Genomic DNA, 16,942 nt, shown 5'->3' with positions numbered 1-16,942 from the left:
GGAGTTGAATTGAAGCGTGGGAACCTGGGACAGGAAAGCGCGTCGCGTGTTCGCGTACCGCGTCGTCCTCTCCCCTGTTAATTGATTTGTGGCTTGAGCTCCAGCCACGCACCGCCACGCGAAGTTGGGCCGAAAATAATCCATCCATGATGCGATCGTCCCCTTCGCGAATAATCGAACGATACATCCCACAGCGAATCCCTCCACGCTCCCTTAAGTTCCGGTCTGATACGTTTTCGGTCGAAGACCGCTCGGGAGAACCGTCCGTCTTCTTACACGCGTAAGAGGCTTCATCATCAAAGGCCTTCACAGTTGATTCTCCTCCCAATTCCACCAGGCCCAGAGCTCCGCAAGATCTATCACCACAATGGCGGACGACACAAGGCAGCCCTCCGACCAACCTCCTCGCCCCAAGGGCCCCGCAAATATCATGCCGGGCGGCACCGCCCACACCGCGGGCGGCGAGCGCGCCGACGCCCAAGGACCACGCTACATCGACGTAGTCCGGAGCCTGCCCGCAGACTACTATCTCCACTTCTACAAGCGGCCGTGCGTGCGAGACAGCCAATTGACGGGGATAGGCGCTGGCTTCGTGGGTGGAAGCGTTGCTGCAATAATGCGAAGTATGCTACCACCCCTCTTACGACCTCCGCTGGAGCTCAGATGCAGGAATAGATCAGATCGAAGAGGGCGGAGGCTAATGATACCGTAGAAAACGTACGAACCTGCTCCAACTACGCCGTAGCAACCTGGTGCGCCGCATCCTGCATCCACTACCAGATCTGCCAATACTACCGGTCGCGCGAGAAAGACGGCATGCGGCAAGCGCGGGAACTCATGGAGCGAAAACGCGCGACTATCGAAGCGAGGAAAGAAGCACGCAGAAGGGCAAGGGAAGAGCAGGAGCGTTTAGAGGAGGAGCGGAGGAAAGAGGAGGAGAGGAGAAAGTCGTGGGGGTACTGGATCAACAAGAATGTGAAGTTTTGGTAGAATGAATTGCCTGGGAGAGAAGGGTGATATTGCGGTAGAAAGCTATGTACAGAAACGTGTATGAAAAATTGTAGTATACGGAGTAACCCCCTGCGCTCCGAGCGTATCCAAGTTGAAGTAACCCCGTCGCTAAAGCGCAAAACATCATGATCATGGAGATTCCCGCAATGCGCCCTGCCCATGACCCCACGACCGTCCGGATGCCCGAGAGAGTACCCAATCGTTCGTATATCATAACAACATCGTAAACTCATTAAGGAATCGTCAGCGCTCCACCCAGTACTAGGATTACCTCCGCTTTCCGAATACTATATCGCGAACTTCACGGTCCTGCGAGCGCCACCCGCATCCATAGCAGGAACTTCTCTTTCCACAGTCGAATCCCGCGAGGCAGTACTCCCGATGCCTCTCCTGCGCCTTTCAGTCCTCTTGGCCCTCGCCTCCCGTGCCTCCCTCGCTTTCCACTCCAGGACCTGCTGCCTTCTCTTTTGCGCCCTTGCATAGGCAAGAGCGGGCGTCGGCTTAAATCCAATTCCATTTAAGCCAGTCCCGTCATCTTCAGGATCAATGGAGGGGTCGACAAGGTGGCCGGTGATTTCGTTGTCTTGCCACGTGAGCGCCGAAAGCGGGGGTGAAGGCGACTTCTTCCGTTGGCGGGGTTGCGATGCCGATGAGCGATTTTTTGATCTTGACCTTTGACCGGCGCTGGACGACTGTTGCATCGATATGCTGGAGGATGATGATGCGAAAACGGTGGGTTGCGCAAAAGAAACGATATCTGAAAATATGCGGGGCTGTTGTGTTCGTGCCTGAAGTGTCCCCAACGGGCTCCCCGACTTCGGCGTATTGCCAGCAATGGGGTCCTTGACATCGCGGTCATCCAAGGCCCTGAGCTGGGCCTTCACCACATCCTCATCCAACGATGTCCCGCTGTCCACTCTCATCGCCTCCAGCTTTGGCTTCTTCCGCACAACATCATCAGTGGGCGTAAGCGGCGACATTGGTATTGCCGAGATGGAGGTCAGTGTCATGCCACGCAGCTGGTCGGCGACTGCATTTCGGGGGCTGTCGGGTGTTGGACTGCCCCGTGGCGTTGTCGAGGACGGTGCTGGAGCGGGACGAAGGGCAGTGTTTAGGAGCGGGATAGGCGGCGGCTGATCGCGTTTGCGCTTCGGCGAGGGGTGGAACGCAGACAGCGTCGTGGGAGGCATGATACGCGCTGATGGCTGTTACATGAGGACGGTAATATTTGATCTGGTAAAAGGCTGGATGTAAGGTGCTGCGGTGTTGATGGGAAAGCGCAGACAAGCATGTTGCCATTTGGGGTGATCACCGTCTAGCGAATGTGGGGCTTGTGCTGCACGGGCCGCGTCGTAGGGCTGGACCCTGTTCGGATTGACATTCACATGACGGGAAGTATTTCACCGACCACTCAACCTTCACCAAGGCTGCCACGAATGCACCAGATCTAGTTCAGTTGAAAGCGTTTAGACGACGCGCTGATACAGGCTCGCCCATTGCTTTTTTCTCAATCGCGCACAGCCACCTTCACTGTTGCCTGAATTCGTGGCGCTCAATAACGGGATGCACCCCGTACTTTCATAGTCAACAGGCCCTTGAGGCCTCTTTCCTCCTCTTCAGTCCTCCCCTTCCTCCACACCACAATACCTCTTCCTCCTCTCAATCACCAAAATGCGACAGCAATCCCTCGAACAATCCTGGAAGTCGACCAGAGCCATGAACCGGCGTCTGCAACTCCGCCATGTCGCTGCAGAGACAGTATCTGTGTTGCCGGACCTCCTCGCTCAGCTCGCCGGCTTCGATGCCGCTGAGTCCACCTTGTACCATCTGAAGGACCTCGCGCCTCTTGATCCAAACGACTGTCCCGGAATCGCCTTCCCTAGTGGAAACCCGCTAGCAGGTCAAAAAGGAACGCGAATCCGAGTCTACAACAAGGATACTTTCGATACCGCGCTCCAGCTCCAACCGGGCACGAACTATACCACAGTTCACCCATCTCAGGGAGCGCCAGCTAGCTCAGATGGCCAGGAGAAGGCGGACGAGGGGGATACACCAGCGAAGATGACCGACTCCAACCCAGCGGATCCCTCCTCATCACCTCCCCAGCAACCACTCAAACCCGTATGCGTGCTCAATCTTGCCTCAGAAAAGCACGCCGGCGGCGGCTGGCTCAACGGCGCCCTCGCCCAAGAAGAAGCCCTCTGCTACCGCTCCTCTCTCTCCCTCTCCCTGCACAAAACTTACTACCCGCTCCCCACCCTCAGCGCCATCTTCTCCCCCTCTGTCCTGCTCCTCCGCACCTCGCTCTCCAGCGGCCACACCCTGCTGCACCCTTGGGACCCCGTCGCCTCCCTCCCCATTACCTCCGTGATCAGCGTCGCCGGCCTGCGCCACCCCGCGGTCACTTCCGAGGGAAAGTTCAAAGACGACGTGAACCGTGAGACGACGAAGTCCAAGATTAGACTAACGCTAAGGGTGGCGGCGAGGGAGGGGCACCGGAAGTTAGTGCTAGGCGCGCTGGGATGTGGCGTTTTTGGGAATCCATCCGGGGAGGTGGCCGAGTGCTTTCTGGAGGTGCTACGGGAGGAGGAGTTTCAGGGCGGATGGTGGGAGGATGTGGTGTTCGCGATCCTAGACAACGTGAGGGGCGCAGAGGGAGGGAAGGATGGGAGTGGGAATTATGGCGTGTTTTATAGGGCTCTGGATGGGCAGGTTGTGTAAGCCGTCCTGCGTTGGAACGACTACCACAGGTACGGCGGAATACCAGCTGGCCAGTTGGGGAGATGGGAAATATCCTACGGCCGACATTTTACGGACAGCCACTGCGTTGAAAATATTCTCACATCGGGCTAATATATTTAAGAAAAGACAAAGCTTATCATAGTAAAGAGGTATCGGCTCACCGGAGCCTTCGATGAATTTTTGATGCCAGAGGGTCTAGGAAGGTATCATAGTATGTACAAAGACTCCCCCATGCCCAGGATGACCAGTCCTGAAGACCGGCAATCGCTCATGACGTGAATGTCTTACTTCTCCCCGCACTCTCCTTCTGCGCCCTGGGCAGCCCCTTGGGCGCATCCGTGAGCTTTGAATAAGGATTGAAACCCTGATCCTTCTTCTTCTCTTTCTTATCCTTCTTCGTCTGTTTCTTTTCTGCGTCCCGGGCGTGTAGAACAGAGGGCGCATTCGCGTAATCGAATGGTTCGTCATCATAGTTTAGTCCTTCTGAAGCAGCAGCTTCTTGAGTCTTCCGCTCCTTCTTCGCCTTCCTGGCTGCTTTCTTGGCCTCCTTTTCTGTTCTCCAAGCAGCCACCGGGGTTTCTTCGAGCATGATCTCATCTTCTTGCATAGGATCCAGCTGAGGAGTAGACTCAGTCAAATCTTCTGCGGTCTCTGCACGCTTGCGCTTTCGTCCGCCGAGTTGCTTGACAACGAAGATGTCAGTACGCTCGTCCTCTGCTGGCCGCTCCTCCTTGGGGACGAAGGTATGCTCTGGCTTCTCGGTCATTGGGGTACCCCCTTCTGCGACTCCGTTCGTGTCAGCGAAAATTTCCGCAGTAAGCGGCGGCAAAGGCACTGCAAGGTTAATACTCAAGTTAGAAAGAGATCGTCGCTGTTCAACAGCTCCTGACCACAGCTTGCCCCAGAAGCTCGACCGAGAAGCACGGAGTGCAGGACTGTCTAGAGCCACAGGAAGGGGTACCTGTCGGACGATTGGTGCGAGAGGTGTGGGTGTCACTTGGACCGGTACAGTCTCAGGTTGTGCCCGTTCTTCCTTCCTGAGATCCGCAATCCTCTGAAGGGTCACGTAAAGATCAGGCCCATTTACGCCCTCCCCTTTCGCCTCTGCGATGAGTGTGACAAGCTCGTCCGCCCGCACGCGTAGGATATGCGATACATGCTGTACAGCATTGAACAGCGCCGCCTTATCCGAGGGGATCAATCGCGCGATGGAGAACACCGCGTGGTTGGGCATTATGAAGAGCGGGCTTTCATCCTCCTGGCGCGCCACGTCGTCTCTCCACTTGTGCACTGCCCTGAAAACCGCAAACTGTTCGGGCGTGAATTGCACCGGCGTTCTCGAGATAAGTCTATACCATCCCATCGGACCGAGACCAAGTTCTGTGTCGTATACGGGATGCTCGTATCGTTGCAGCGCCGTCTCCTTGGACTTGTTCAAGACGTCGAGAACTTTGTTCCTCTCCGGATCTCGGAAGTCCGACTTCTCAATGAGTTCATTCCGCATATTGTCGAATATGTAGAGCAGAAAATGGGTGTCTGCTCGCGCATATTCGAAGAGTTCTTTGGACAATGGCCTAAAACGCGTAAGCAGTCGGTTCGGGGATCTCCGATTGGGTGTAACTTACCGTGTCCGCCAATCTGCCAACTGATACTGTTTCTGCGCCTTGAAATTGACGAACTTGTCGAGAAGAAACGCCAGGCTTGCGCCTGGATATCCCAGTGTTCGAGCAGCATGATAGGTATCGAATAGTCCCACAATGTATAGTCCCAAGTCCCGTTGGAGCCATACTATGTCCATGTAGGAGCCGTGCAGTACCTTCACTATGTTTGGATCCGCGAAAACCTCGTTTAAGCATTCTAATCTCCGTCGCCAAGGTTTGAGAGTGTCAACTATCCAGTCCTTGTCGCGTGTGCTGATCTGCATTAATGATACGATACCAATGTAAGACCGGTTATCGTGATGCTCTAGATCGATGGCTATCTCTCTCGCAGTCTTTAATTCCGCAAGCATCATGGCCAAGGATTCCGGCGTGTCGACGAATGCGGCAGAGGTGGACTCAAAAGGCGGGTAGGGGTGCGGCTCGGTTTTCTCGTACATCGATGCGGGATATTCGTAGGATTCGACCTCGGTTTGGTAGGGATGGGAATATCTGTGCTATGTTTAGACTTAGGCCTTCCTGATATCAGAACAATATGCATACTGTTCGCGGCCGTTGCTGTCCTTGAATGTCTTCAAGCACACTTCAAGTGGGATTTTCGCATGCGGTTTCGACGACATCAGAGGCCGGAAACCACCAGTCTCTTTGTTCTTGGGAACATGCTCGAACGAAAGCTGAGGCTTCGGAATATGCTTCTGTGTGGCGAGATTGGGGCGGGGCTTCACAGCAATCGCGGCCTGGTAGCATGAGCAGATTTTCTCAAAAACGGGCGCCATTGATTCCTACCTGATCCGCGCCAGGACTCAAGCGCTTTATGACTCCAGTATACTCGTCCAGACTAGTGTCCGCCTTCTCAAGCAAGCTGTCGATGACATCAACAACCCCCCTCCAATTGCCGTCTATTGATTCGGCGTCGGGTAGCTTGGGACCTACAGCGTCCGAGCTCGCCGTAGCATTCTCGAAAAGACGCTCTGCCAGTTGGAGAAGCCGCGCATTTTGAGAGTCGAGCGCAGTAGCAATCTGTGGGTTGAGCGAGCGCTGGAAGGGTATGTCGGCGCCGCTGATGCGGGTCGCAGAGCGCGTGGTCGAAACGAGGGCGGCAGAGATGGTGTCCTGGAGCTCCTTGAATGAATCCATGGCTGATTTACCGGCGACCGACTACCATTGCGCGCTTCCGGAATTGAGGGTCAGTAGTCCGCCTCCTGCAAACGTGGGCGCGAGGTGAGGGTTTAAGACCGGGTTGCGATGCTTAAGAAAGAATTCGAAGTCACGAAGTCTTGGCATTTTCTTATCGATAAAAGCTCTCGGAAGTGACGACCTGCACTTTGCCATCCGGCTCACCAGGCTCCTGTTATCTCTAGAATCAGACAAACATGTCGGCATCACTAGCACCGGAGTGCAACGAGGTCAAAGAGTATGTGGGGATGCGCAGCTGAGGAACGCATAAGCTGATCGTCCGTCAGGCGGTATGACAGCTGTTTCCTGAAATGGTACAGCGAAAGTGAGGCCATGGCCTTCCCATATCATATCTCATCTGACTCTTCCTAGAGTTTCTGAGAGGGACCGCGAGGTCCGATGAGTGCGATCCGCTGTTCAAACAGTACGAACAGTGCCTATCCGTATGTATACCCTAACAGGAATAGACGTCTGGACTGACATCAGATGCAGAAAGCCCTAAAAGCCAAAGGCATCGATAATATGCTCAAGGAAGCACGCGAAGACAACCGGGAGAACGATGCTGAGCATATGCGACCTGTCAGTTGTCTTGTCCACGGTGATTTTGTTGATGCATCGAAGCTGATAGAAGGCGGCAGAAACGATAACTCCGTCCCATGTACTACATTCGAAAGGTGTCACTTTCTTCGTCTCCTTCATCCGTGCATTTTCGTGAGTATATATCCGGACTTTTTCTATGAGCTAGCGCTGAGCAGACTAACGCTGGGCTTACAGGTGCATAGCATAAGCGTTCACTATCGCGGGTATGGAGACCCGTATCCGCATCAGCATCTGCATCATCAGCAATTTTGTACTCTATTCAGCTGTATTATACGATCCATGTCTCCACATATGCCCGCGCGCCCCTTTTCGCCGGCGTCGGTTATGTTTTAGCTTGTCTGGAATGGAAGTTTAGACCCCCTAGTCCAGGGATTATGACATCAATCGGTTCCACTCCCTTAAATGCCGCCTGATCTTCTAACCTTCGCTTTCTTCATCCTGAGCAACGTAGCCCCATCCTCCCAGCACGTTTGTCGTGCCCTAACTCCACATTCGCAGTTCAATCATGTCTTCGATCCGTGTCGGTCTGCCAAAGGAGTTTATGCTCGCCCCTGCAACGGCAACATGGGCAGCTCCCTTTGCTGCTTACTACCTCTTTCTTCAGAATAGAGTTGTATACCATCGTCTCAAGACGGAAAAGTTCGTGTTCTTCTTGCTTCATCTGAAGTAAGAGTAACTTCTGACACGATTTCAGGTACATGGGCGACACAGCAAATGCCGCCGAGGGGACCAAAGATCCGCTCTACGTCGCTACTAGAGCTCAATTGAACTTTATCGAGAACGTTCCCATTGCTTTCCTCGTTGCTCTCCTCGCGGAGCTGAACGGAGCAAATAGGTAAATCCGAGTCGTTTCCACTCACTGTGAATGCTAATGCCTTCAGAAAATACATCAGCTACGGTCTAGCGGCTCTTCTGGCCTTCCGTGTCTCCCACGTAGAGCTTGGGATGATGAAAAAGGACAGCATCGGTCTTGGTAGACCTGCCGGCTACTATGGGACGCAGGCAGTTATTGCATCGCTGGCGGGATACGTTGCCTACCTTGTAAAGGACTACTGGATGTAGAGGAGGAGGTCGAGCTTAGAATGACAGAATCCTACTAGCAAATACGACGAAGAGAAGAAATATATGCTCCTTTCTCCCGAGGCCGAGGTCGCCTTCCTCGTCAAATTTCCGCTAGACCCTTTTTGGAAGTTTAGGGTTCCGAAGATTCCTCTCGCAAACCTCACGACTCGACCACTCTTCCGCCCTCCATCAGCGCGATCTCAGAATCATGTCCACTGTCGAAGGTTTCGTTGCCAATAACGATAGTCAGCTCGTCATTGACTTGGACGGTAACACCAACTCAACGAGCCGTCTTCTCTCTCGTCCGTTGAAACTTCTTTTCCCAAGTAGAGCCACGGTACACAGTAGTCGGAAAGCAGTCGCCCCACGTCTTCCAGCATACCGTCGAACCTTGATTATCAACTTAGCTAACGACTGTTCCTTTGAGGCCGCGTGCGTAGACAAGCCGCAATCTGCCAAGATATCTAGTAACAATGAACTGCCATTTCCGTCGCAACGCAATAAAGCCTGGGCACACCTCAGGACGTTTCATCATTTATTCTTATCTCTTCGATACTCCCCACTTGTCCACCTACCCTTCTCAAAAATGTTCGAGATTGGCGTCTGCCTTTCATCCCGGCTCCGTCTCTCCCCTGGTACCTCGAGCTCTTCGATCTCCATCTGCTTCGGATGCCTCTACTTCTCATGGACACCCACAGATACGTTGTCCGAGAAATCTCGAAAGAAATCCACTCCTTTTATGAGGGGAAGCGGCCGTTCCGAGTCTACCATGGGTCTACGCATTCCTCTCGCGCTATGCATGATCCGCGAGCGGTCGTCCACACAGCTGATCTGAGTCATATATTGGATATCAATACCAAGAGCAGGTTCGTTATGGCCGAGCCGAATGTACCTATGGACAGGCTCGTGAAGGAAGTGTTGAAGCATGGTTTAATACCCCCTGTGGTGCCTGCCTTCCCCGGAACCACTGTAGGAGGGACCTTCGCAGGTACGGCGGGGGGCAGCTCATCCTTCAAATACGGCTTCTTCGACCGGGCTGTGTCATGGATAGAGATCGTACTTCCGGACGGGAAGATCACGAGAGCCTCGCGAACGTGCAACCCGGAGCTCCTAACCGGTATGATTGGAACGTTGGGTACTATTGGCATCGCCACGCTCTTCCAGATCAAGTTGGTACCAGCAGCCGAATGGGTCGAATTGGCGTACCTACCAGTCGAATCTACGATCGAAGCTCACGATACGATTAACCGCTGCTCCCAAGACCAGGAGAACGATTTCGTAGAAGGTCTGGTCTACGGTCCGGAGGCTTCTACGTACGGAGTAGTTGCCGTTGGCAAACTCAGTACTATCAAAGACAACCCGCAATCTGGATTCAGTGGGGCTCGAGATGACTGGTTCTATGAGCATGCCCTCCAAGCGGTGGGCAAAACAGAAAGCGTGCCAATCATGGACTACCTCTTTCGATATGACCGCGGATCCTTCTGCCTGGGACGATATTGCTTTGGCAGAATTCCTTTGAACAAGTGGACGCGGTATCTCACAGACAGAGCCACACGCTCGCGCGCTCTGGCCCAGATGTCGCAGGCTATGCATTGGGCGGATCATTTCATCATACAGGACCTAGTCATCCCTCTAGAGTCGACTTACGCCATGCTACACTTCCTAGAGGAAGAATTGAAGATCTATCCCATCCGGCTGTGCCCTATCCGGCAATGGCCGGAGAGCAATGCCAGTATGTACCCCGACTAATCCGGCAGCCAACGAAAGTTAATTAGTAACCAGTCATGCGACCGAATCCCCGAAAGACAAGTCTCTTCATGGGCATAGGCATCCGCGGCTACACTCCGGATACGCTCCACAATCCCACTAAATTCAAAGAAAAGAACCGAGACATTGAAAGGACGGTGCACCGTCTGGGCGGTATCAAATGGCTGTACTCGCGCAATTACTACAGCGAAGAAGAGTTTTGGGATATCTACCCAAGGAAAGAGTATGGAGAGCTAAGGAAGAAGTATAAAGCGGAGTACATTGCAGATGTGTATGAGAAATCCAGGTCTAGTGACAGGCAGATCAGGGCTCCAAAGGTGAAGGGGTTTTGGAATAGCGTGCTCGCGAGGACGTCGGTGTTAGCTACGAAGCAAAGCCCAAAGCCGAATAGTCGTTAGACAGTGTAATTTGTATCTTACGCATGACTGCCATGGACTGTAACGCTCTTGCGACGGAGGCATTCATAGCTTGCCGGCTCATTACGGCTACCACATCCTCATCACCACCGTAGTCTAACTCAGAATATATCTACCTTCGGGTTCCGATAGCATTCCTGCTGGACAGTTTGCTTCTTGAATATTTGGAGGTGAAGATGGTGAAGATGGAGGAGACGGAATTCGGCACCGGTGCCTCAGCGACTTACGTAGTGACGCCAAGCTGTGGCTGTGAGCCCCACCAGAAATCAACCCAATACCCCGAGTATCCAGCACCACCAGCATTCATAGCTTTGCGCCCACCACTCTGCATTCCGAAATACCCAAATCAACAACATTATCCTCGTTCTGCACTTTTGCGCTCTTCTTGGCGGCGGCAATGGAGGCAGCGTCGGCGCGGATGGCCGCCCGAGACAGATATGGCGGATGGGGAGATGCGCCAACCTCACAGCTCCAGCGCTTCATATGTAGGAGCTCCAAAAATGGTCGGCCAGTCGGATACTGATTCTCTACCGTACAGTAAACGCCTGTGACCCCCAGAATTTCGAGCCCAACCTCGCGCTAAATCTCGAGATTACGGACCTGATCAATACGAAGAAGGGATCAGCGTAGGCACACGGGACCTCCCGCGCAAGGCACGGTAGCTAATTGCGTCCTACAGGCCTCGGGAAGCTGCAGTGACAATAGTGCACTACATCAACCACCGCAATCAGAACGTTGCCCTTCTCGCTCTCAACGTACGACCGCAAACCCCGCTTCTTCTAGGCACATAGCTCACGGTTTGATAGCTCCTCGACATTTGCGTTAAGAACTGCGGCTATCCTTTTCACCTTCAGATCAGCACCAAAGAATTCCTCAACGAGCTCGTCCGCCGCTTCCCCGAGCGGCCTCCGGTGCATGCGTCGCGTGTCCAGAACAGGATCCTCGAGCTTATCGAAGAATGGCGGCAGACAATATGCCAGACGTCGCGGTACAAGGAAGACCTGGGCTTTATAAGGGACATGCACAGGCTGCTGAGCTACAAGGGCTACATGTTCCCTGAGGTTCGGAAGGAAGATGCGGCCGTGCTAAACCCGAGCGATGTACGTTCACGAGGTGCAATTTGGAAGTTGGTATACTGATAGCATGGTAGAACCTTCGATCGGCAGAGGAAATGGAAGAGGAAGAGAGGGAAGCTCAGTCAGCCAAGCTCCAAGAACTGATTCGGCGCGGTGGTCCGCAAGACCTGCAGGAAGCAAACAAGCTAATGAAAGTCATGGCCGGATACGATACAAGGAATAAGACGGATTGGCGTGCGAAAGCCGCCGAGGAGGTCTCCAGGATTCAACAGAAAGCGAGAATACTCGAAGAGATGCTCCAGGGTTACAAACCCGGAGATCAGATAAAAGAAGGCGATGTCTTTGAGGTAATATTTGAAGGCGATGTCTTTGAGGTAATATTTGAAGGCGGTATCCTAGCGGACTTTAGTTGACCAGTTTTCAGGAGCTCGCGAATGCGTTACAGAGCGCCCAACCGAAGATCCAGAAGATGTGCGAAGAAGAATCAGAGGATCATGAGGCCGTAGCCAAGCTCTTTGAGATCAACGACAGCATACACCGAACGATAGAAAGATACAAGCTCTTCAAGAAAGGCGATATTGAGGGCGCAAACAAGATACCACAGGGTACACTTGGAAAGAGTGGTGCCGGCGTATCGAAAGGACCTGACGATTCGCTTAACCTGATCGATTTTGGGGACCCCGAACCCGCACCAGCAGCTAGGGAACCTCCCTCAGGAAGCACCGCACAACCAGCGCAAAAGGGCAATGCTTTGGAGGACGATCTGTTAGGATTATCATTAGGCGGTCCCAGCTTTGGTCAGACGGGCGGCATCTCCCTCGGCGGGCCTTCAATAGGCAGCTCGAATGGCTCAGGTAAGTACCCTAGCTTGCGTAATTCTACATGTGCTAAGTTCCGTCTAGTTCTCGGTCTGTCCGGTATGGCGGTTCCAAAATCCCCTCAACAGCAGCAAGCCGCTGTGCAATCGATCAACGACTTATTCGGAGCAGCCCCAAAATCAGGTCCGCCTTCCCAGGTTCCGTCTCCGCCTCCATCAGCATTTTCGCAACCTCCGCCTCAGCCGGCACGCTCGACCCCCGATCCCTTCGCTGCATTAGCCTCACCAGCACCCCGACAAGCTTCCCCGATGCACTTCCAGCATTCGATCAGGTCCCCAACGCCAAGTTCAGGAGTCGCCGACCTTCTCGGAGGCATCGCCCCTGCTCCCTCATCCAATTTAGCACAAAGTAGTGCAAGCGCTACAAATGACGATGATGAATGGACATTTGCATCCGCTGTACCAGACACCACCATGGAAGTAACAGTGACTAACACCAGCATCAATGTTGTTTTCACCGTTTCACGAGAGTCGGACACTGTTCTCCTGATCAAGTCGCGGGTGTCGAATAACACGCCCTTGCCAGTCTCAAATCTGACCTTCCAGGTCGCAGCTTCGAGAGTAAGCTCCTCTCCATGCAGACTTTTCTCCAAGCACTCGCTAACTCTGCGCAGGGCGCACAGCTACAATTAGAACCACAGTCCGGCGTCTCATTGTCCCCAAACCAACAGAACGGTATCACGCAGATGATCAGGCTCAATGGCGTCCAACGAGGTTCTGGCAACAACGTCAAGATGAGGTGGAAAGTGGCGTACACCTTGGGCGGCCAAACGAAGAACGACATGGGCGAGATTCCAAGTCTAGGCGTGTCATAACGACCAGCTGATTGAAGTAGGGAGAGGACCTGAGTGTTGGCTTCAACGTTCTTTGTGCATTTTCAGCGGCATGGTCGGATCGGAGTGGTTTGAAACGATCCAAGTGATTAGATTCCCGTGGTTGGCCAAAACACTGATACCTGCACTCCTTCGACGCCATCGCTCATAACTATTGCGCCAATCTCCAGTATTTCATAGCGTGTGAAAGATTACGCTCAGCGACGATGCTCTCTTGAGATCAATAGTGCAAGGTTAACTCCGCTTATATCCAACAGCGTGCGCCAGTGCCACCGTCCTGCCTTGGTTGTGCCTGCCGCTCTTCAAAGTTGTTTACACCTCACTTTCAGTAGCCGTTGCCAGCAGCATACCGCGCCTCCTCTAAAGCTTTCCCTCCAGCAAACCGAGTGTCAATGCGATATCGATCCATCGCTTCTTGCGAGCCGAAGAACTTGCCTACCTCTGACACAAGCCCACCCACTGCGACTGCTTCCTCTTTGGCACCGAGCGTCGCGTCCTGCAGAGAACGCGTCAGCGTCTTGAGCATTTGGGCCTGCAGGTCGATGCTCTGGAGGTGAGATTCAATAACAAAACCCAAGCTCTCAGTCACGTCCCCGAAGTCTGTTTCTGTGCTGGAGATGTGTCAGCTGATGCCTCTTGTCTCGTTGGGGGCCACTTACGCGTCTTCGGCATCATCAAAACTACCGAAACTATCATCAAGCAGGACCTGAGGAAGCGGTCCTATTTTGAGGTCCTTTGGCCTCGCTTTGCCACATGCTTCGCTTAAGTCTTCCACTCGACGGATCAAGCGATCCAGGATCCGCGATGCTGCTTCAGGGATCTGCGAATCCACCTTGACCTTGTCCTCGATGTTGGCGATATGACTCCAAATCTGCAGATCAAAAGCGACGCCCTTGACTTGCTCCGAGATCTTGGCAAAGGTTAGATCCTGCGGAGCGGCAGCTTCAACATCCAGGTACTTTGAGCAGGTCGTCTCGACGAAAGCGAGTTTGTCTTGGAGCTTCGAATACTTATATCGCAGCCGCGGATGCCCGGACGGCGACGTCGGGCTTGCCGTAGGACTCTTTTTTGGCGTCTCTTTCTCTTTCGCAGACGAGGGAGGGTCTTCCTGGTGTATCTCCACCTTGGGTATCTTGATGGTGGGCTTCCGTTCGCGTATCGGAAGCTCACCTGATACCACAGGCTTCCCAGCTAGCTCGTTTAACGCCTTCGGCTTGACTTCGCGCACATGGTAGTTGGGGGCCACTTCATCTTTCTTTTGGCTTCTCTCGGATGGCCGGGGTCTGCGCTGGGCTGCGTAGCCGACGTAGAGCAGGTCCGATCGCTCTTCTTGTCGCAATGAGTATCGACTGTTGTAGTATTCCTTCATCTCACGCTCACGCTCCCTTCTCTCTCGGTCGTCTTTCTCTTCAAGGTGGTCTGCATAGCCGCCAGACCGCGAGCGGTGCAGTTTGGGTGTTCGCTTAAACTCGACATCCTCAACTTCAAGGAATTCCGTAGAATTGTTCGGCATGATGGAAAATGGAATACGTGCGAAAGACGAAGAAAACGCTGGAAAGACAATACTCGAAGGTCAGTCTCATATATGGTTGGGTGTCAGGGCATTGCTGCGGGCGCCTGAGGCTGTGGGGGCTGAGTCGCATCAGGCCGTACCACCGTCCGCAAGGCAACTGTCCTGATGTCCAATCGCCCTACACCAGGGCTGATTATCAGCGTCAACATTTTCAGGTCAGGAGTCCGCCTCTTCCAGTTCATAAACTGCTTCAGCCTAATCCCTCCTGTCTGATTCACTCTCACTCCACTCTGCAAATCACGATCCCCCATCCTCTACGCATTACTCATCGTATTCCTCTATGGCCGAAGTCCTCGGCATCATCTCCGGCTTGTATGGGACAGGGCAGGCGCTTGGAAAATTCGCAAAGGAACTCCAGAACTGGCAGCTACTCTCCGAAAGGCTCTTCGACATAACGGAAGGACTTCACGTCGCAGAGTTAACGCTTGCCCATTGGCAACACAAGTACGACATCCAGGAGAGGCGGCATCCCATTTATACGGAAGTCCTTTTCGGACGAAAGGGCTGGGAGCGCATTCAAGGCACCCTCGGAAGCATTAAGATTACCTCCAGGACTATTCGCGATGACGTGGACTCCGTGGTTGGCCGAGCACTCAAAGCCAGCTCAATACCGGTTACCAGTTACGCCGATGCCTTGGACGACGAAGAGCTGGTAAAAGCCTGTCTGAGGAGGATCAGGAGGAACATGGCCTGGTCGAAGAAGTTCGTTTACAGTGTGCTCGGGAAAGCCGACGATCTAGAATTGCGGCTACGCCGACTGCATTGGAAGCTTTCTCTTCTTGAACGCCAGACGGAGCTGTACCTGGAGAAAGAACATCCCGAAGTCTACCAAACAATCAAGCGCCTGTCTGGTCGCCGGGTAATACTCAAAATCGACGACGGGCGTATGGACGCAATCCAACACAATATAGTCGATGCGCTCTCCGCCCGCAGAGACGCAGATCTACTTCATCGCGCTTCAGGCCATGGAAACCGCGTCCATCTTGGCCTGTCCGTCCCGCAAATTCATAAACGCGACTTCTCTTTCCTACTCTCACTCAACGGCCATACCCACGAGGTGCTCGTGCGTCCTGTTCGTATCAAAGCCATCTACGACCAGTCGCGCGTCCAGTCCGACATCTCCTCCGCCGCATCGTCTCTGATCCGGAACACGCATCAACCATGCTACTTACTCCCTTCGACCTCTCATTCCGCCGGGTTCGAGATCTCCATCCCCCCAACGGACATCCTAGCAGCCCTCGAGTACAAAGACTCCCTCTCCACCCTCATCCGAGCCCAAGACCCTCTCCTCAGCCAACAAGTCCTCTATCCCCAGGATCAATGCGCGCTAGCCGGCGGCATCGCCCAGGGCACTTTCCGCCTCATCGGCAGCCAGTGGCTACACTTCCTCGACTGCAAGAACATCCGCTGGCGCCGCAACGCCTCGGGCCAATGGACCACCATGATGGCGGCCGTCCCCGGCGACGGCTCCATCACGCGCACCCTGCGGCGCTGCCTCGACGCCGAGCAAGCGCGCCGCGTCCCGCGCGATCTCACCAAGCACATCCAGATCTTCCGCATTGGGCTCGTGCTCGCCGAGCTCGCGCTCAAAACGCCAATCAACTACATCGACTTCGACGCCGGCACGGCCACCGTCAAGATCCACATCCGCGGCCTGAACGAGGACGACGACGTCGTCGATGCGGAGGGCATCGCGGCGGAGGTCGAGAAGCAGACGAATATCCTGGTCGGCAATATGGTCTTCTTTTGCCTGTCGGTCCTGCAGGATAGGGATGTTATGGCGGATAGGAATGTGGAGAGCGGGTACTACAAGGATGTTGTGAGTCAGGCGGAGGAACTGAGGGGGTTCATTGAGAAGGAGAGGAGGAGGAGGATTGTTCCTGGGCCGTGACGGGACGGAATGGTAGTTGGATGAGCGATCGTCTCGTCCTTTAGTTAGCATCGGTAGAGTGGTTTTATCGCATATGCAAAGCGTGCGGCTATTCTTCCTCACAAGCCTAAAAAGTATTTCCTTCTACGCCAGTCAGTGTATGAGCAGTGTTCAGCGAGCTATAGCTCATTCATAGTCCGCGCTCCGAGAGCAACCTCACCACCCGCTAGCACTTTTCTTTTCACGATTCAGGCCCAACATCGATCAGCAGACCCTCCCCC

General features: G+C 53.9%; 10 protein-coding genes across 10 annotated transcripts; 7 read left to right on the top strand and 3 right to left on the bottom strand.

Moving 5' to 3' along the window:
- Positions 1–168: 168 nt before the first annotated feature.
- On the top strand, positions 169–1,117 carry BU26DRAFT_517134 (uncharacterized protein). Its single transcript, XM_033828502.1, has 2 exons — positions 169–623; positions 713–1,117. The coding sequence occupies exons 1-2, from the start codon at positions 368–370 to the stop codon at positions 988–990; spliced, it is 534 nt and encodes a 177-aa protein (XP_033687534.1). The 5' UTR covers positions 169–367; the 3' UTR covers positions 991–1,117.
- BU26DRAFT_517133 (uncharacterized protein) lies at positions 998–2,283 on the bottom strand. Its single transcript, XM_033828501.1, has one exon. The coding sequence runs from the start codon at positions 2,199–2,201 to the stop codon at positions 1,299–1,301; it is 903 nt and encodes a 300-aa protein (XP_033687533.1). The 5' UTR covers positions 2,202–2,283; the 3' UTR covers positions 998–1,298.
- Positions 2,284–2,421: 138 nt separating this feature from the next.
- BU26DRAFT_517132 (uncharacterized protein) lies at positions 2,422–3,991 on the top strand. Its single transcript, XM_033828500.1, has one exon. It carries the CDS (start codon positions 2,728–2,730, stop codon positions 3,730–3,732), a length of 1,005 nt encoding a protein of 334 aa, XP_033687532.1. The 5' UTR covers positions 2,422–2,727; the 3' UTR covers positions 3,733–3,991.
- Positions 3,902–6,633, bottom strand: BU26DRAFT_517131 (uncharacterized protein). Its single transcript, XM_033828499.1, has 4 exons — positions 6,198–6,633; positions 5,955–6,148; positions 5,379–5,903; positions 3,902–5,327 (listed from the first exon to the last, which is right to left on the bottom strand). Exons 1-4 carry the CDS (start codon positions 6,546–6,548, stop codon positions 4,022–4,024), a joined length of 2,376 nt encoding a protein of 791 aa, XP_033687531.1. The 5' UTR covers positions 6,549–6,633; the 3' UTR covers positions 3,902–4,021.
- Positions 6,634–6,745: 112 nt separating this feature from the next.
- On the top strand, positions 6,746–7,564 carry BU26DRAFT_517129 (uncharacterized protein). Its single transcript, XM_033828498.1, has 6 exons — positions 6,746–6,825; positions 6,875–6,912; positions 6,960–7,030; positions 7,080–7,166; positions 7,226–7,298; positions 7,362–7,564. Exons 1-5 carry the CDS (start codon positions 6,785–6,787, stop codon positions 7,232–7,234), a joined length of 246 nt encoding a protein of 81 aa, XP_033687530.1. The 5' UTR covers positions 6,746–6,784; the 3' UTR covers positions 7,235–7,298; positions 7,362–7,564.
- Positions 7,565–7,728: 164 nt separating this feature from the next.
- On the top strand, positions 7,729–8,249 carry BU26DRAFT_421944 (uncharacterized protein; the record flags this gene model as incomplete). Its single annotated transcript, XM_033823438.1, has 3 exons — positions 7,729–7,826; positions 7,882–8,022; positions 8,069–8,249. 3 exons carry the CDS (start codon positions 7,729–7,731, stop codon positions 8,247–8,249), a joined length of 420 nt encoding a protein of 139 aa, XP_033687529.1.
- A 669-nt stretch (positions 8,250–8,918) lies between these two features.
- Positions 8,919–10,414, top strand: BU26DRAFT_421206 (FAD-binding domain-containing protein; the record flags this gene model as incomplete). Its single annotated transcript, XM_033823397.1, has 2 exons — positions 8,919–9,981; positions 10,032–10,414. The coding sequence occupies 2 exons, from the start codon at positions 8,919–8,921 to the stop codon at positions 10,412–10,414; spliced, it is 1,446 nt and encodes a 481-aa protein (XP_033687528.1).
- Positions 10,415–10,747: 333 nt separating this feature from the next.
- Positions 10,748–13,451, top strand: BU26DRAFT_517127 (VHS-domain-containing protein). Its single transcript, XM_033828497.1, has 8 exons — positions 10,748–10,917; positions 10,971–11,058; positions 11,112–11,187; positions 11,239–11,532; positions 11,583–11,882; positions 11,933–12,362; positions 12,411–12,946; positions 13,000–13,451. The coding sequence occupies exons 1-8, from the start codon at positions 10,830–10,832 to the stop codon at positions 13,198–13,200; spliced, it is 2,013 nt and encodes a 670-aa protein (XP_033687527.1). The 5' UTR covers positions 10,748–10,829; the 3' UTR covers positions 13,201–13,451.
- BU26DRAFT_539116 (uncharacterized protein) lies at positions 13,136–15,015 on the bottom strand. The gene is made up of 2 exons (XM_033831491.1): positions 13,878–15,015; positions 13,136–13,829 (listed from the first exon to the last, which is right to left on the bottom strand). Exons 1-2 carry the CDS (start codon positions 14,729–14,731, stop codon positions 13,544–13,546), a joined length of 1,140 nt encoding a protein of 379 aa, XP_033687526.1. The 5' UTR covers positions 14,732–15,015; the 3' UTR covers positions 13,136–13,543.
- On the top strand, positions 14,902–16,908 carry BU26DRAFT_258061 (uncharacterized protein). Its single transcript, XM_033821227.1, has one exon. The coding sequence runs from the start codon at positions 15,072–15,074 to the stop codon at positions 16,680–16,682; it is 1,611 nt and encodes a 536-aa protein (XP_033687525.1). The 5' UTR covers positions 14,902–15,071; the 3' UTR covers positions 16,683–16,908.
- Positions 16,909–16,942: the final 34 nt, after the last annotated feature.

Source organism: Trematosphaeria pertusa, assembly GCF_010094035.1.
Source record: "Trematosphaeria pertusa strain CBS 122368 unplaced genomic scaffold BU26scaffold_4, whole genome shotgun sequence".
Lineage (NCBI taxonomy): Eukaryota > Fungi > Ascomycota > Dothideomycetes > Pleosporales > Trematosphaeriaceae > Trematosphaeria > Trematosphaeria pertusa.
Note: the sequence above shows the minus strand (reverse complement) of the source record. Positions and strands in the feature narration are given on the sequence as shown.

Excerpts from the sequence above, each read along its gene's own strand:
- BU26DRAFT_517131 (XM_033828499.1), bottom strand. The coding sequence starts at position 6,548 with ATGGATTCATTCAAGGAGCTCCAGGACACCATCTCTGCCGCCCTCGTT. Across the intron at positions 5,904-5,954 it reads GACAGCAACGGCCGCGAACA|ATATTCCCATCCCTACCAAA; the intron begins GTATGCATATTG and ends AACATAGCACAG. Across the intron at positions 5,328-5,378 it reads TTGGCAGATTGGCGGACACG|GCCATTGTCCAAAGAACTCT; the intron begins GTAAGTTACACC and ends TACGCGTTTTAG.
- BU26DRAFT_517127 (XM_033828497.1), top strand. The coding sequence starts at position 10,830 with ATGGAGGCAGCGTCGGCGCGGATGGCCGCCCGAGACAGATATGGCGGA. Across the intron at positions 12,363-12,410 it reads AGGCAGCTCGAATGGCTCAG|TTCTCGGTCTGTCCGGTATG; the intron begins GTAAGTACCCTA and ends AGTTCCGTCTAG. Across the intron at positions 12,947-12,999 it reads TCCAGGTCGCAGCTTCGAGA|GGCGCACAGCTACAATTAGA; the intron begins GTAAGCTCCTCT and ends AACTCTGCGCAG.
- BU26DRAFT_517132 (XM_033828500.1), top strand. The coding sequence starts at position 2,728 with ATGAACCGGCGTCTGCAACTCCGCCATGTCGCTGCAGAGACAGTATCT.
- BU26DRAFT_517134 (XM_033828502.1), top strand. The coding sequence starts at position 368 with ATGGCGGACGACACAAGGCAGCCCTCCGACCAACCTCCTCGCCCCAAG. Across the intron at positions 624-712 it reads CGTTGCTGCAATAATGCGAA|AAAACGTACGAACCTGCTCC; the intron begins GTATGCTACCAC and ends ATGATACCGTAG.
- BU26DRAFT_258061 (XM_033821227.1), top strand. The coding sequence starts at position 15,072 with ATGGCCGAAGTCCTCGGCATCATCTCCGGCTTGTATGGGACAGGGCAG.
- BU26DRAFT_517129 (XM_033828498.1), top strand. The coding sequence starts at position 6,785 with ATGTCGGCATCACTAGCACCGGAGTGCAACGAGGTCAAAGA. Across the intron at positions 6,826-6,874 it reads GAGTGCAACGAGGTCAAAGA|GCGGTATGACAGCTGTTTCC; the intron begins GTATGTGGGGAT and ends ATCGTCCGTCAG. Across the intron at positions 6,913-6,959 it reads CCTGAAATGGTACAGCGAAA|AGTTTCTGAGAGGGACCGCG; the intron begins GTGAGGCCATGG and ends GACTCTTCCTAG.
- BU26DRAFT_539116 (XM_033831491.1), bottom strand. The coding sequence starts at position 14,731 with ATGCCGAACAATTCTACGGAATTCCTTGAAGTTGAGGATGTCGAGTTT. Across the intron at positions 13,830-13,877 it reads TTTGATGATGCCGAAGACGC|CACAGAAACAGACTTCGGGG; the intron begins GTAAGTGGCCCC and ends ACACATCTCCAG.
- BU26DRAFT_517133 (XM_033828501.1), bottom strand. The coding sequence starts at position 2,201 with ATGCCTCCCACGACGCTGTCTGCGTTCCACCCCTCGCCGAAGCGCAAA.